This window comes from Pristis pectinata, chromosome 20 (assembly GCF_009764475.1).
Source record: "Pristis pectinata isolate sPriPec2 chromosome 20, sPriPec2.1.pri, whole genome shotgun sequence".
In the NCBI taxonomy this organism is placed as follows: domain Eukaryota; kingdom Metazoa; phylum Chordata; class Chondrichthyes; order Rhinopristiformes; family Pristidae; genus Pristis; species Pristis pectinata.
The window spans coordinates 33,501,058-33,515,903 of record NC_067424.1 but is presented as its reverse complement, the minus strand read 5'-3'; the positions used below and the strand labels follow the sequence as shown (position 1 = coordinate 33,515,903).

The 14,846-nt window shown below is 40.1% G+C and overlaps 1 protein-coding gene across 1 annotated transcript in view; it reads left to right on the top strand.

Moving 5' to 3' along the window:
* The window catches only part of LOC127580771 (AT-rich interactive domain-containing protein 2-like), a 184,752-nt gene extending 171,044 nt beyond the window's left edge, over nt 1-13,708 (top strand). The window contains exons 18-21 of the mRNA XM_052034618.1: nt 862-950; nt 6,768-6,891; nt 10,210-10,301; nt 10,642-13,708. Coding sequence (XP_051890578.1) covers nt 862-950; nt 6,768-6,891; nt 10,210-10,301; nt 10,642-10,774 — 438 coding nt within the window. The 3' untranslated portion in view covers nt 10,775-13,708. The remainder of the gene's footprint in view (nt 1-861; nt 951-6,767; nt 6,892-10,209; nt 10,302-10,641) is intronic.
* Nucleotides 13,709-14,846: the final 1,138 nt, after the last annotated feature.

The following is a 14,846-nucleotide window of genomic DNA, read 5'->3' as shown; positions in this document are numbered from 1 at the left end:
TCTAATCGAGGTTTTTTTTTCTAGAAAAGCCCCAACAAGGATTACCTGTTAATGTTAGCCCAGGAATGCTGGATAAGATTGGTCAGAATTATTTCTCTGGTTCTTTAATTCAACTGAATAAGTAATGCAAGCATGCTGAACAAAGGAGGTTGCTTTGTTCAGTATACCTGCCGTTCAAGGGAAGTTCAAGTTTATTATTGACACAGACGTACATACACAGGGTCTAAGTGCCATGAAAGTTAGCTTTTTCCAGTCAGTACTGCATGTGTAGAGTTTGGAAGTATATTGAAGATAGATTACTACTTACTTGCTCTCTGATACTTGCTTTACAGATGTGAAAAATTTAGCCAAAGGGAGGTTGTGTAAATACCATTGTGAGACTACAGCAAAGTTTCTCCTGACTCTCAGGAAGCTCTTGATGCAGGGTTAGGGTAAATAGATACTTGGATAGGATGCCAATTCTTTCCTCCGTAATCAAGTTTTTTACAAAAGGAAATGCTGTATTTCTCTGACTAACTTTAGATAGGGAAAGTTTCACTTAGTGGTTATGATGTTACCTCACTGTTTACTCTCGCATTGGGAAAGGCAAGACAGACATAATTTAAGGTCAAGATCAGAAGGTGAAGAGCTGTATACCTTTCATACCCACTTGGCAGACTGTGAAAAAGAAAATAGACGTTTTATTTTAGAGATGGGGAGAAGGAAAATCTTTTTAGTGAAACATTTAAGAATGTCATTAGCCTTATAGCATTGCTTATAAGTTGATTCTGCTGAAAGTCTACACTATGTAGAAACTGAATGCTTTTACTTTAAATTCAGAACCTCTGTCATGGTTTTGCTAATTACATGTCGTTTCAATAGGACAAACACTGTTCAAGGGAGACTTTGCTCAATGGACTGAAGAGGTTGGAGCAGAAAGCACAAATGAGTAATGCACAAGGTGCAATAAGGTAAATGCCCACCTCCTGTTGGGCTAGTATTGATTATTCAATGTATGAAGGTACTGTTAAAAGATGGGTTCATATTTGCAGATCCTTATGTAATTGATCCTTCAGCTAGGCTTTCTATTAGTGAATTCTGACTGGAGAACTAACTTTTTTCACAGCAAGACTAAAATCAGCAAGGAAAAAGTTGGCACAAAAACAGTGAGTTGAATAATGGTTTCGTCTGCTGTAAACTTGTACGGCTCTGTGACGGATCATACACATACACCTATGTGCATGAAGTGAGTGGATCATTTTGCTGGTTGAACTGGAGTAGACATGCAATGCTGAACAGAGTAGGGTAGTGGGAGGAGGAAGAGCATTCTTTTGGATTATTGGAGTGTGATGTAGATTTAGAAAAATTCTGTGTTTAAAGGTTATCTTTCCTCTAGATTCTATTGTAATGATTCTGATGTTAACTACAAAGTGTTGGCATGGCGATTTTATCAAACATCATTTTCATAGTTTTCTGCGCATGTTTCTTAATATAAGAAAGGATGCCAAAACAGAGACTAGGTTGAAAGATCATTTGTGTGGAGAGCAGAGAAAGATAAAGCTAGATGTAATAGGAGTATTCAAAATCTTGAAGGGCCTTGAATAGAGTAAATAAAGAAAAATTGTTTCCATTGGCAGAAAGATTGATAATTAGAGGTCACAGATTTAAGGGAATTTGCAAAAGCAGCAGAGGTCGTACAAGAAAAAAAAATTATGACATGATTTGAAATACTTTACCTAAAAGTATAGGAACAGATTAAATAATGACTTTTTAGGGTAACAGGACAAATATTTGATAAGGAGAGGTTTGTTGGACAGGAGAAATCACTCAGGATCAGATAGCTCAAAGAATTGATGTAGGTATACCAGGCCACCTTCTGAACTGTATTATGCTTAGATGATCTGGCACCAATTTTGAACCTGTTTTGATAATAAATTATATACTACTTGCCATGAATCATTATATATTTGAAAATTAGGCCTTCAGTCTTTCTTTCCAATATACACACGAGTATTTAAAAAGCCAAGAGAACAAAATTGTTACTCACTGTTTTCTTCTGCTGTGTTTCTTTGCACTTTGTCCACATATTACTTTGCAGCAAAAGCTTATTCCAAAATAGGGGTGTGATCCTATTTATTCCCAATGACTACTTATGATTTTTACTCTTAATTTTAGAAATCTAAAGGCTGGAGAAGGACCACCAGTAGTTACTGTTTCAGCAGTAAGCAAGTTGTTCTGTGTTATAGGATCTGTTAGCTCCTATCAACTTCATTTTGGTGAACTTAATGCTAGTGGTCTTAGAGCTTAATAACTATAATCAGTTAAAATGCTCTGAGGGGTGCAATACCTAAATGAAGTTAGGCGGCCACCCATGAGATCATTAGAGCAGTTGAATCTGGGGATTTAAGTGTGTTTGAAGATTTCAATGGCAGATGTTATATCTCAGGGTAAACGTGATTGATAATTAGTTGCAAAATCATTTGTTTTTTGAGGTGCTTCATGTTGGTCCACTGGTTCATTTCCATCTATAAATTTAGTATTATGTCTGTGGATGTAGCACCTCACCATTTTGACTGTCACAGTCAAATTCCATTTTTTCTGTTGTGGAATCAAGTGCCCATAAGGTACCACTTCCTGAAGCAATTAAAACTTTTAAAGGATATTGTGTTTGGATTACAATAACTGTTCCAGTATGACCGTGCTTTCCTTAAATTCAGCCTTTGCCTATTTTGAATCCTTTTTCACAGCAACTGATTTTGTGAAAGGAATAGGATATGACCAATTTATTGGAGTCCTTTGTAAAAGTAACTAGTGTCGTGGAATTCTTTCTTAAGATGCATTATAGGGGAAAGGGTAGATATATTTAGATTTACAGAGGTGTTTAATAAAGTACAACATCAACTGTTATTGTGGGAAATAAAATCTCGTGGTACGGGAGGTGAAATTTTGGCATGGATCGAAGATTAGCTTGCTCAGAGTAGGCATAAATAGATGTTTTACTGGTTGGCAAGATGTAACGAGTGGTGTGCCACTGAAATCGGTGCTGAATGCTCGGCTTTTTACAATTTACATAAATGATTTCGATAAAGGGACAGAAGACATGATTACCAAATTTGCTGATGACACAAAGGTGTATATCAGAGTAAATTGTAGAAAGGACAAGGGATACAGGTATGTTAGGTGAGTGGGCAAAGATCTGACAGATGTAGTATAGTGTGGGAAACTGAAATTGTCTACTTCAATAGGAAAATTATAAAAAAGAAAATTTATATTTTTAAAAAAGCACATTACCTGAATGGTGAGAGATTGCGAAGAGATCTGGGTGTCTCGTGCATGATTCACAAAAGGCTAGTAAGCAAGTATAGCAAGTAATTTGGAAAGGCAACGACATTGTCGTTTACTGCAAAGGGAATTGAATAAAAAGATGGGCAGGTTTTGCTTCCATTATATAGGCATTGGTGACACCACATCTTGAATAATGTGTACAGTATTGGTTTCCTTATTTAGGAAAGGATGTTAATGTGTTGGAAGAGTTTCGGAGAAGGTGAGCTAGACCAATGAAAATCAAAAATACCTGTAGATGCGCGGAACCTGAAATAAAAACAAAAAAAATACTAGAAATGCACAACAGGTCAGGCAGCATCTGTTGAAAGAGAAGCAGTTACTCTTTTAGGTCTGAGAAGCTTCTGGGCCCATTTAATAGACTAATAAAAGGAATAGTCGTGTTGTCTTCCGAGGAGATGGACAGGCTATGCTTGTATACACAGGAGTTTAAAGAGTGAAAGAGGACTTGATTGAACTATATAGAATCTGATGTGTCTTGACAATGTGAGTGTACAGAGGATGTTTACTTGTGGGAGAACTAAGAGCCTGGGGTCACTTTAAAATGGGTTGTCTACTAAAGAAAGAGATCAGGTTAATTTTTTTTGCCCAATAGTCATGAGACTTTGCAGCTCTCTTCTTCAAAGGGCTGTGGAAACGGTCTTTGAAAACTTCAAGACAGAGTTGGATCGAAACTTAATAAGTGAGGGGGTTAAAGATTATCCCAATTTAATTGGGGAAGGGCAAATTATGAAGCTATAAGGCTGGAACTTGCAAGAGTAAATTGGGATGATATTTTTGAAGGGAAATGTACTATGGGGATGTGGTCGTAATTCAGGGATCTCTTGCAGGATGTTAGGGATAAATTTGTCCCGGTAAGGCAGAGAAAGAATGGCAGGGTGAAGGAACCATGGGTGACAAGAGAGGTGTAACAACTAGTTAGGGTGAAGAAGGCAGCATACGTAAGGTGTAGGCAGCAAGGATCAGATAGGGCTCATGAGGAATATAGGGTAGCAAGGAAGGAACTTAAGAAGGGACTGAGGAGAGCAAGAAGGGGACATGAAAAGGCCTTGGCGAGTAGGGTTAAGGAAAATCCCAAGGCTTTTTTCACTTGTGTGAAGAGCAGAAGGATGACGAGAGTAAAGGTAGGACCAATTAGAGACAAAGATGGGAAGATGTGCCTGGAAGCTGTGGAAGTGGGTGAGGTTCTCAATGAATACTTCTCTTCAGTATTCACCAAGGAGCGGAGCCGTGATGACGCTGAGGACAGTGTCAGTAAGGTTAATGTTCTAGAGCATGTAGATATCAAGAGAGAGGATGTGTTGAAGCTGTTAGAAAATATTAGGACAGATAAGTCCCTGGGGCCTGATGGAATATTCCCCAGGCTGCTCCACGAGATGAGGGAGGAGATTGCTGAACCGTTGGCTAGGATCTTTGAGTCTTCGTTGTCCACGGGAATGGTACCGAAGGATTGGAGGGTGGCAAATGTTGTCCCCTTATTCAAAAAAGGTAGTAGGGATAGTCCAGGGAATTACAGACCAGTGAGCCTTACGTCTGTGGTGGGCAAGCTGTTGGAAAGAATTCTTAGAGATAGGATCTATGAGCATTTAGAGAATCATGGACCAATTAGCGACAGCCAGCATGGCTTTGTGAAGGAAAGGTCATGTCTCACAAGCCTGATAGGATTCTTTGAGGAGGTGACCAGGCAGATTGATGAGGGTGGTGTAGTAGATGTAGTCTACATGGATTTTAGTAAGGCGTTTGACAAGGTTCCACATGGTAGGCTTCTTCAAAAGGTCAGAGGGCATGGGATCCAGGGAGGCTTGGCCGTGTGGATTCAAAATTGGCTTGCCTGTAGAAAGCAGAGGGTTGTGGTGGAGGGAGTGCATTCAAATTGGAGGGCTGTGACTAGTGGTGTCCCGCAATGATCAGTTCTAGGACCTCTACTTTTCGTAATATTTATTAATGACTTGGATGTGGGGGTAGAAGGGTGGGTTAGCAAGTTTGCAGACGACACAAAGGTCAGTGGTGTTGTGGATAGTGTGGAGGACTGTCGAAGATTGCAGAGGGATATTGATAGGATGCAGAACTGGGCTGACAAGTGGCAGATGGAGTTCAGTCTGGAGAAGTGAGGTGGTACACTTTGGAAGGACAAACTCCAAGGCGGAGTACAAGGTTAATGGCAGGATTCTGGGTAGTGTGGAGGAGCAGAGGGATCTGGGGGTTCATATCCACAGATCACTAAAAGTTGCCCCACAGGTGGATAGGGTAGTTAAGAAAGCTTATGGGATGTTAGCTTTCATAAGTAGTGGGATCGAGTTTAAGAGCCGCGAGGTAACGATGCAGCTCTACAAAACTCTGGTTAGACCACACTTGGAGTACTGTGTCCAGTTCTGGTCGCCTCCTTATAGTAAGGATGTGGAAGCGTTGGAAAGGGTGCAGAGGAGATTTATCAGGATGCTGCCTGGTTTGGAGAGTATGGATTATGAGGAGAGACTAAGGGAGCTAGGGCTTTACTCTTTGGAGAGAAGGAGGATGAGGGGAGACATGATAGAGGTATACAAAATATTAAGAGGAATAGATAGAGTAGACAGCCAGCGCTTCTTTCCCAGGGCGCCAGTGCTCAATAGAAGAGGGCATGGCTTTAAAGTAATGGGTGGGAAGTTCAAGGGCGATATCAGAGGGAGTTTTTTTACCTAGAGAGTGGTTGGGGCATGGAATGCACTGCCTGGGGTAGTGATGGAGGCAGGTACGTTGGTCAAATTCAAGAGATTGTTAGATAAGCATATGGAGGAATTTAAAATAGGGGATATGTGGGAGGAAGGGGTTAGATAGTCTTCGGCGTGGTTTAAAGGTCGGCGCAACATGGTGGGCCAAAGGGCCTGTATTGTGCTGTGCTGTATGGATTCTATGGATTCTATAAATGAGAATGCAGAGTTGAAGTTCTAATCAGATCAACCATGACCATATTAAATGGTAGAGTGGGCTTGACGTGCTGAGGGACCAATTCATATATCCATGTGACCTTCTTAAACCTGCAAGCAAATTTATAGCTTTCTGTACATCTGTAATTTAATACCAGAGATCTAATGTTTGAATAATTCATAATGGTGTAATTGTTGATTTTATTAAGATGTCATTTATACAGGCTAGATTTGCTACTTGTGGCCCTTTCAATGGATCGTAAGCTGGACAAACATCCCATGTTGAATTGTATTCCATGAGTTTATTTTCAGGACCTGTTTAATGCTCAGAATAAAGTTATTAGTCTTTGGTGGCATTTCAGTTCTTAGTTTTCTTCTTTATTGTAATTTTTAAATGTTCTGAGTCCATACATGTCAGTTATCATTTCTTTGAATGAATTGCTGATTACTATTTATATATGACTCATAGTTGTCTTTGAATTAATAATGCACCTGTATTTTGAAGTTCCACACATTAATGTGTCTCATTATTTTGTTATTCAGGCAGTCTCCATCAGAGATTACATCTCCGACACCTAAGACTCACAAGGCCTTGGCTAACCATCCCAGTGCTGCCCTAATGGCTCTAAGGAAAGGCTCCCGCAACCTTATTTTTAGGAATTACTTGGTAAATAATCTGCACAAACACCTTCTGGAAGGGAAAACATTTTATTTTAACTTAAGTAACTTCTGAATGTCTGCTTAGCATAGTTTGAATACAATCACTTCTAAGTCAGACAGCTCTGCATTCAGACTCCCCTCCAGGACTTGAGCCCATAATCCTGGCTAATGCTTCAGTGTACCGCTGAAAGGATTGCCGCCTTTCAGGTGAGATACTAAAAGGAGGCTTGCAACTAAATATGAAAGATCCCATCAAGAAAATTAGCAAGTTGTGCTAATGTCCAAGTTAACATTCCTGTCTCAACTAACACCACCAAAGAATTGTAAACTATTTGCTGTTTGTGAGACCTTGTACTGGGGTTCTCATGTTTATTCTTGTATTAAATTGGTTACCAAACTCCGAAGTATGTTGAAGACTACATGCAGATAAATATATTGTATTTATTTTTTATGTTAGACTCCAAAACATTAACTTACCACAATTCTACAGATGTCATGCAACAATAATATCCATTTCCAAACACAGAATGAGATTGCATGATAGTGATTAAAGATGAATATTTCTATTGCTTAGCCACCAATTGATATTGGGCCTTGATTGGATGATGCTTCTTTGTGTTCAAGTACTCTGAAAATGAGGTGTTTTTAAGCCCTTAGCAAGCTCACTACCAATTCTTTTGAAATGTAGTTACTCTTGCATACAAACATATACAAGACTCTCTAATAAAAAATTGATGGGTAAATGACTTAGAATTGAATGGAGTGAGGTGGGGCAGATCTGTGAGCATTTGTGTTCAAGAATTTGTCATTGTATGGTGTTATGTGCAAAGGAATAGATCTTTGAAGGCCTAAGGCCTTTCCTTCACATTGTCTGCCATGGCAGAGGCATTACAGAAGAAATCAACCCTAGGAAGGGAAGGAAAGGGAAGGAGAGTTCCCTTCATCAACACACACACCTTAGGACTTAAAGACCACGTAGCTCTCTGTAATTGATTTGTCATAAAATTTATGAATGGAGAATTATGAGCACAATTCCCAGTCTAGTGACAATAGGATTTGATGACTAGGGGGCAGTTTTAGTATTACCTTGAGACTACCTGTTGCTCTCTCCAGTTTGGTATCCTTACAATTCAGGGCAGCAACATTAAATGAAAGCAGGAGGATATTGGAATTGGTTTATTATTGTCTCTTGTACCGAGGTACAGTGAAAAACTTGTCTTGCATACCGTTCGTACAGATCAATGCATTCCTTACACCTAATCCTCATGTTTTTCCTCACAGACACCAAGGTGTTGATTAGTGAACTCAACTTCTGCCTTCTGTAAATAGTTGGCATTAATTAGATAACTACTATTGGGGCTACTTTTGAGCGCTAATCAAGATGAGGCGGTTCCTTCATGTTCAGCCAAAATATCTATCTTAAATAAAACAAAAATTCAATAGATACATAGTAGCTTTCACTGTGGAGAGGGAAAAACTGAGTTAACGTTTCAAATTAGTGGCTTTCATCAGAATTGGAAAAGTAGAAAGACAAGTGTGATTTATATTGCAGTTAGGTGGGAATGCCTGCAAAAGGCTGGAGACCAAGGTTGTCCAGGTGATGCAAATACTGTTGTTGCCATCAAAGGCAGGATATTGAATACTTGTTCATCACAGTTGAACTACCTGGAAGAATGTAAATAGAGGGAAATGATTTAGTGCAGTGGAGAGGAAATAACAATCCAATTTCAGAAATCTAAAAGAAAAAAAACAATGCTAGAGATACTTAGCAGAACAGCATCTATGGAGAGAGAAAAACTGATGTAATCTTTCAGGTGAATGAACTACTGTTGGAAATGGCCAGTCCTGATGCAAACAGGAAAAGCTGTTCATCTGAAATTGATGAATTCAGTATTGAGTCCCAAAGGCTGCAGTGTGTCTCGGCTGCAGTGTGTCTCGGCTGCAGTGTGTCTCGGCTGCAGTGTGTCTCGGCTGCAGTGTGTCTCGGCTGCAGTGTGTCTCGGCTGCAGTGTGTCTCGGCTGCAGTGTGTCTCGGCTGCAGTGTGTCTCGGCTGCAGTGTGTCTCGGCTGCAGTGTGTCTCGGCTGCAGTGTGTCTCGGCTGCAGTGTGTCTCGGCTGCAGTGTGTCTCGGCTGCAGTGTGTCTCGGCTGCAGTGTGTCTCGGCTGCAGTGTGTCTCGGCTGCAGTGTGTCTCGGCTGCAGTGTGTCTCGGCTGCAGTGTGTCTCGGCTGCAGTGTGTCTCGGCTGCAGTGTGTCTCGGCTGCAGTGTGTCTCGGCTGCAGTGTGTCTCGGCTGCAGTGTGTCTCGGCTGCAGTGTGTCTCGGCTGCAGTGTGTCTAGGCTGAAGATGAGGTGCTGTTCCTCAAGCTTGCATAGGACTTTGTTGGAACAGTTTAGGAGGCCAACCACAGAGATCAGAGTGGAATGGAGGATTAAAGTGACAGGCAATTTAGAGGATTAGGGGTCATTCTTGCAGACTTAAATGTCCTACTTGTCTAAGCTAAGGAGCAGCTGCCCTGTTTATTCAGGTGAAGGTGGCCATGAAAAAAATGAAGTACTCTCCTATTGGTGTTCTTAGAGACTTGGGAAACCACACTGCGTCATTTCTCTGTATCTCACTGGTCTGAGTTTTTATTGAGTGCAGTGCTGGCAGTGTCTGTTGAATCAAAATCCATGTTCCAAAATACCATGATCTCTATTATAAACTTGATAACCCTGATGGCATACCTAATTTGATATACATGAACGCCAAAGCTTCCTACACCTAATATAAAATTCCTGTGAGTATGATACACAAGTTTTAAATCTGCAGCAGACATCATTTTCCGTTTACCTTTTTATACTTTCAATAAGCAAGGTATTGGAATGTCACTTGGAATATAAGCAACCCCTCATTACAGTCATTCAGGTAACAGAAATTCACCTTTACAGAATTCACAAATCACTACCCAATAATTTGATATATGAAATAAAATTCGCTCTTACAGAACTTATGTGAGAAGAAAGGTAAATAAATACAATTTATTTTTTGTCAACTCTTGTTTCTTGACATGTGCACAGATGACATGCCTTCCATAATGGAAAATCATGATATGGACTGGTTTCTAGGAACACAGCCCACCACCCCCCCACCCCCTCAGGAGAGGTCATTAGCCTTTTCAGTTACTGCTAATTTTCATGTGTGCTGTTGGAATGGCTGAGACAAGAGTATGGGCATGAACCTGAAATCTTATCTCTGTTAGGCAAAGGTCTGTTTCTCTCCATATTAAGTTATCAGATCAGGTTTATAGTTTCCTGGATTTTCATTCTTGTTCTGTTCATTGGCAGGATGAGAAGGAAGGGCCGATTGTGAAGCACATTCGTTTGACCTCTGCCTTAATCTTGAAGAATGTCGCAAGATACTCTGAACTTGGGCGAATGTAAGTTGCATTTTGCCTCTTTATAAAACATTAGAAATCTTTCTATAAAGATGACCATATATGCAAAAGAGTGTGAAGTTCAATTCCTTCTACAGCTAACGCTGAAGTAAGAGCAGCAGCTCTTTTGAGTATTCAAATACACAATTCTCTGATAATGGCTTTCCACTGAGACAGCCTGCTTGTGTTTATTTAAAACATTTTTTGTCTGTCATTTTCTCCTGATAGTAGAGCACAGTTCAAGACTTCTTGGGAATAACATTGATGTGCAATAATTAAAAACTTTATCCATTTTATACTCTGATGAGCAATAGATATAAAGCTGTTTTGCTTCCCACCTCAGGTTGCTGAAGCGGCATGAGAACCACCTCTCTGTACTGGCCATCAGTGGTATGGAGGCTTCCACTGCACTTGCTAAATGCCTTTATGAACTAAACTCGCAAGAACAATCAGAGCCAACAGAAAACAAACGCTGACAAGGATTGGACACCATAAAAATCCAGCAACAGTAATCAAGGGCCAAAGGAGGAAATGTAATTATTGTGCAGATGAAGAACTGGAACCTTGCTGTCTACGTTTTGTACCCGTTTACTATAACATGAAGTTAAAAGGACTGATCTTTTTAAATTATTGGTTTTGCAGGAAAGTCCCTGTTTTGCCAGAAAACAGAGCCTCCTGCATCACCTTAAACTCTCATCTCGCTCTAGATGTTTCCGTCAGAATGGAAGGTTTTATGACACCTGAAGATGTGATCAGTCTAAAATGAGAACAGTAGCCTGATCACATGCATGCACGCACACACATCAAAGAACCTGGACAGAAAAACTGCTGGGTACTGTCTCCAGGCAACTGTAAAACTGTGCAGTCAGTCTAGGCACCTGCAACCTGCCTCTGGGAGCCTACAACTCGACTTGCTATTCTTCCTATGAGAGATTTGAAAGCAAAATGCCCAAGAATGTTTGTCCATATATTTATAAAAAATCTCATTTATATTTCATTTCTTTGTACTTTTTCAAAATGTTACAAATTTATCGCTCTTAAGAGCATCAACCTCTAGTATTCCTACTTTGTAGGTTTCACTTGCCCTGAAATCCTGCACGAAGCCCATTGGCTGCTGGTCACAACTTGTGCCAAGAGCTACGGTCCCTTAGCTTTCTTCCAGGGTAGAATTTCGTACATTGAGATGTCTGGATACAGCTTTGCGTTTAATGTTTACGGTTTTAAAAACTGCAAACTGCACAACACTTGAAGTTTTCCCACTCTGTCCCCTATTTGAAGTGGAGCATTTCCGATTATTTATTGTCTATAACTACCACAGATTTGATGTCCCCATTTCAATCTTGTAAATATTTGTGAATATCAAAGATGCCTACATACCATCGCAGGAGTATGAAGGGTGGAGGAGTGCAACATTGCGAGTAGTGAAATCTGGGTGAGCGCTCGGATAGAACCTGAAACAGCCACAGGTCAGAGACATGAGGTGTCTTTCATCCGTACCAAGTGGCATTTTATCAGTTGCAGTGTGAACTTTGTGCCACTAGATGTCACCAGCATTCTTTTTTAAAAAAAATGCAACACTGAAACAATAACAAGTTTACCTGATGCAGGTAACCTGAGAGTGCAGCAAATTTCCCACTGCAGTCGATTCTAGTTATTTGGGACACCAGGGTGATATTTAAATCTTCCTATTTATCAAAAATATTTTGCTTCAAAAGGGACAATCAGTACAGATCGAACTGCACGGAATCGATTGGTGCTTGAGGAAAATATTACATATGAAAATTTGCACCCATTAACCCTTGTCCCTATTAATGGCATGAATTTCATTTTGTCTTGATGGCACCTTTTTTTATTTTCTTTGGTCAACTTGCATTCATTGCACCTCTGTCTAATATGAAGAGCAAGCGCCCACCTAGAATCAAAGGATCTAAGTTTTTGTATGTTACCTGCCATATGTATGTAAAAGCATATACATAAGACACTGCAGACAGTGTGGAACTTTGTACATAACTTCACAAAGGTACTGATGCTGTATAATAAGATTGGCACAGTTTTGTGCAGCTGTGGTTTTTGTATTATACACCATGTAAAGCTTTTGCTTGTTATGAAATAATATATCACATCATTTTTCTATAAAAGGTAAAAATTCCAAAAGAATTTTAAAAAAAGATCTGTTATAGCATTTTTCCTGAGATTAGGGCCCATTTTAGAAAACCTTTAGTCGCAGCACAACCTTCAGAACTTGTATAGGATTTTTTTTTTAATTTGTAAATGTATTTAAATACATGATGTTTTATACAGCTTTATTTTCACCTGTTATATTTGTAATTTGTGTAGGTGTGATAGTTCCCTTGTTATTCCTTCGTTCTGTTTTTTACCCGTGACATATTAAAGTGTTTTTTAGTGTACAGTATAGTGCCTCCGCTTTTGGTACAACGTGACTTTCCTGCCTATGGCCGGTTTGTGTTCCCTTGGTTTCTTTGTGTGCCTCACCACTGATGATCCTGGAATGGTTGAGTAAAGAGGGAATACGTCATAATTAAAACACACTACTCATAGGATTTCATTTTGCTCAACAGATTAAATCAGTGAGGATCAGACATTCACAGACCAGCAGTCTCCTGAGCTTGACAGTGTTGATCAAAGTTAGCTGATCTCATCCTCTTAGTGGTCGGGGTTGCAAATAGCCTTGGCACCCCTGAGCAAGTGAAATTAGTTATGTTCCCACTCCAATAACTACTTAGCAGCATCTTCCAGAAGCGCATGTGAAAGATGTTGAGGACCACATCATACTCAGCTACCTTCCCAAATATGAGTTTGCAAAAATTCTGTCTGGCCTAGGCTTGAGAGAGGTACCTTCCAGAACTAAATCCCGACAATGACTTGAATGCCATTTGGAATGTGGGGTGGTGGAGGGGAGGAGGAGGAGGACGAGGAGAAACAGTAGGAAAGGGGGAGCATTCCTTGATTACAGGGCAATCTCACAGTTATTAATTCTCCAGAAAGAGCATCACTGTGCAGTGCACACTGCAGAAACCAAAATATTCTGAATAAACCCATCTTTGCTTTAAAGCTTTGGAATTTTTGGAAGGCACTTAGCCAGTCTTGAGGTTTGGTCAACTTTTCACAAACTGCTTGAGATTTACTCATTCAGTTTATGAGCAACATCTGAAGCCATTGATTAGATTGCCATGTTGTAAACTGTCCCAGATGTCCATTATTCTTTGTGTAATTGCAAGTATATACAAATAATTTAGTATCTCCTAGTACGTTCAGCAGAACATTCACCAAACTGCAATGCAAAAAAAAAGTTTTTTTAAAGAATGTATTTTAAGATGTATGTGCAGTACTGTTTTTTGTGCACTGTATGACCCAAGTTCTGTTTTACAGTAAAAGTATAAAATATGGAACATTTTGGTCTTCTTTTACAACCTAATTTCGAAGTTTAATGCAGGAGAGAAAATTTCAAAGAGAGTTTGTGTAAACCGTCTAATTCAAGGTCCTGATTATTAACTGGAGACACGAGACTGCAGATGCTGGAATCTGGAGCCAAAGAACAAGCTGCTGGAGGAACCTGGCAGGTCAGGCAGCATCTGTGCAGGCCAAGGGACAGTCAATGTTTTGGCCCAGAATGTAGACTATTCCTTTGCCTCCACATATGCTGCCTAACCCACTGAGTTCCTCCAGCAGCTCATTTTTTTTGCGCATGAAACCTCTTACTACTTAGGCAAGTATTGTACACCACCTCATGAATTACTATGGGATACAGTTACTAGAAGTAGAGTGTGGCTACCCGACTCAAGCCTGATAGGCCAACTTTATGTCACATTCAAGTCGGGTGTATCGTTCTGTTAATGCTGTTTCCGTTAAAGTATTCAGGTTCCTGTCCAAGTCAGGATGATTTGCTTAGTGTTATGGTGTGTGTCTTCTGTTCTTGATCAATAGCAATATATGTACAGTACAGCAAGTCTTTTTGCCAGCTGGTTTGCAAATACACCAGTTTTGGGTATATGATTAATAAGTGCTTCATTCAAGTTATGATTGGCTAGGGTTGGGATCTGGTCAGATTTCAGTCTTATACTTTGGCAAACTAATAACCAGCAGTAGTAACAATGTATCTTGTTTGGATACATTTTCATTGATACCAGCAATTCTTTGTAAAGTAATCAAGTGGCCTTTTTTAATTACTGATTTCACAATGGACGTTGGAAACCTTTGTTGCAAAGGGTGCAGTCTGAATAAAGTGCTCATGAGTCATGCACACGGGTCTCCCAGTGGTGAGGTCACTGAATCGCAACAGGGAGCAGGCATCCTGGTTAATTTTCACTTCTCTAGTTCACATGCACTTTAACTGCAATAGTCTTTACCAAGATCAGTTAATGATTAGCTTGCCAAAATCAGATGACCAAATAAGGATGAAAACCATGATGATGCTGGAGGAACTCAGCAGGCCAGGCAGCATCCGTGGAGAAAAGCAGGCGGTCAACGTTTCGGGTCAGGACCCTTCTTCAGGACTGAAGATAGGAAAAGGGGAAGCCCGATATATAG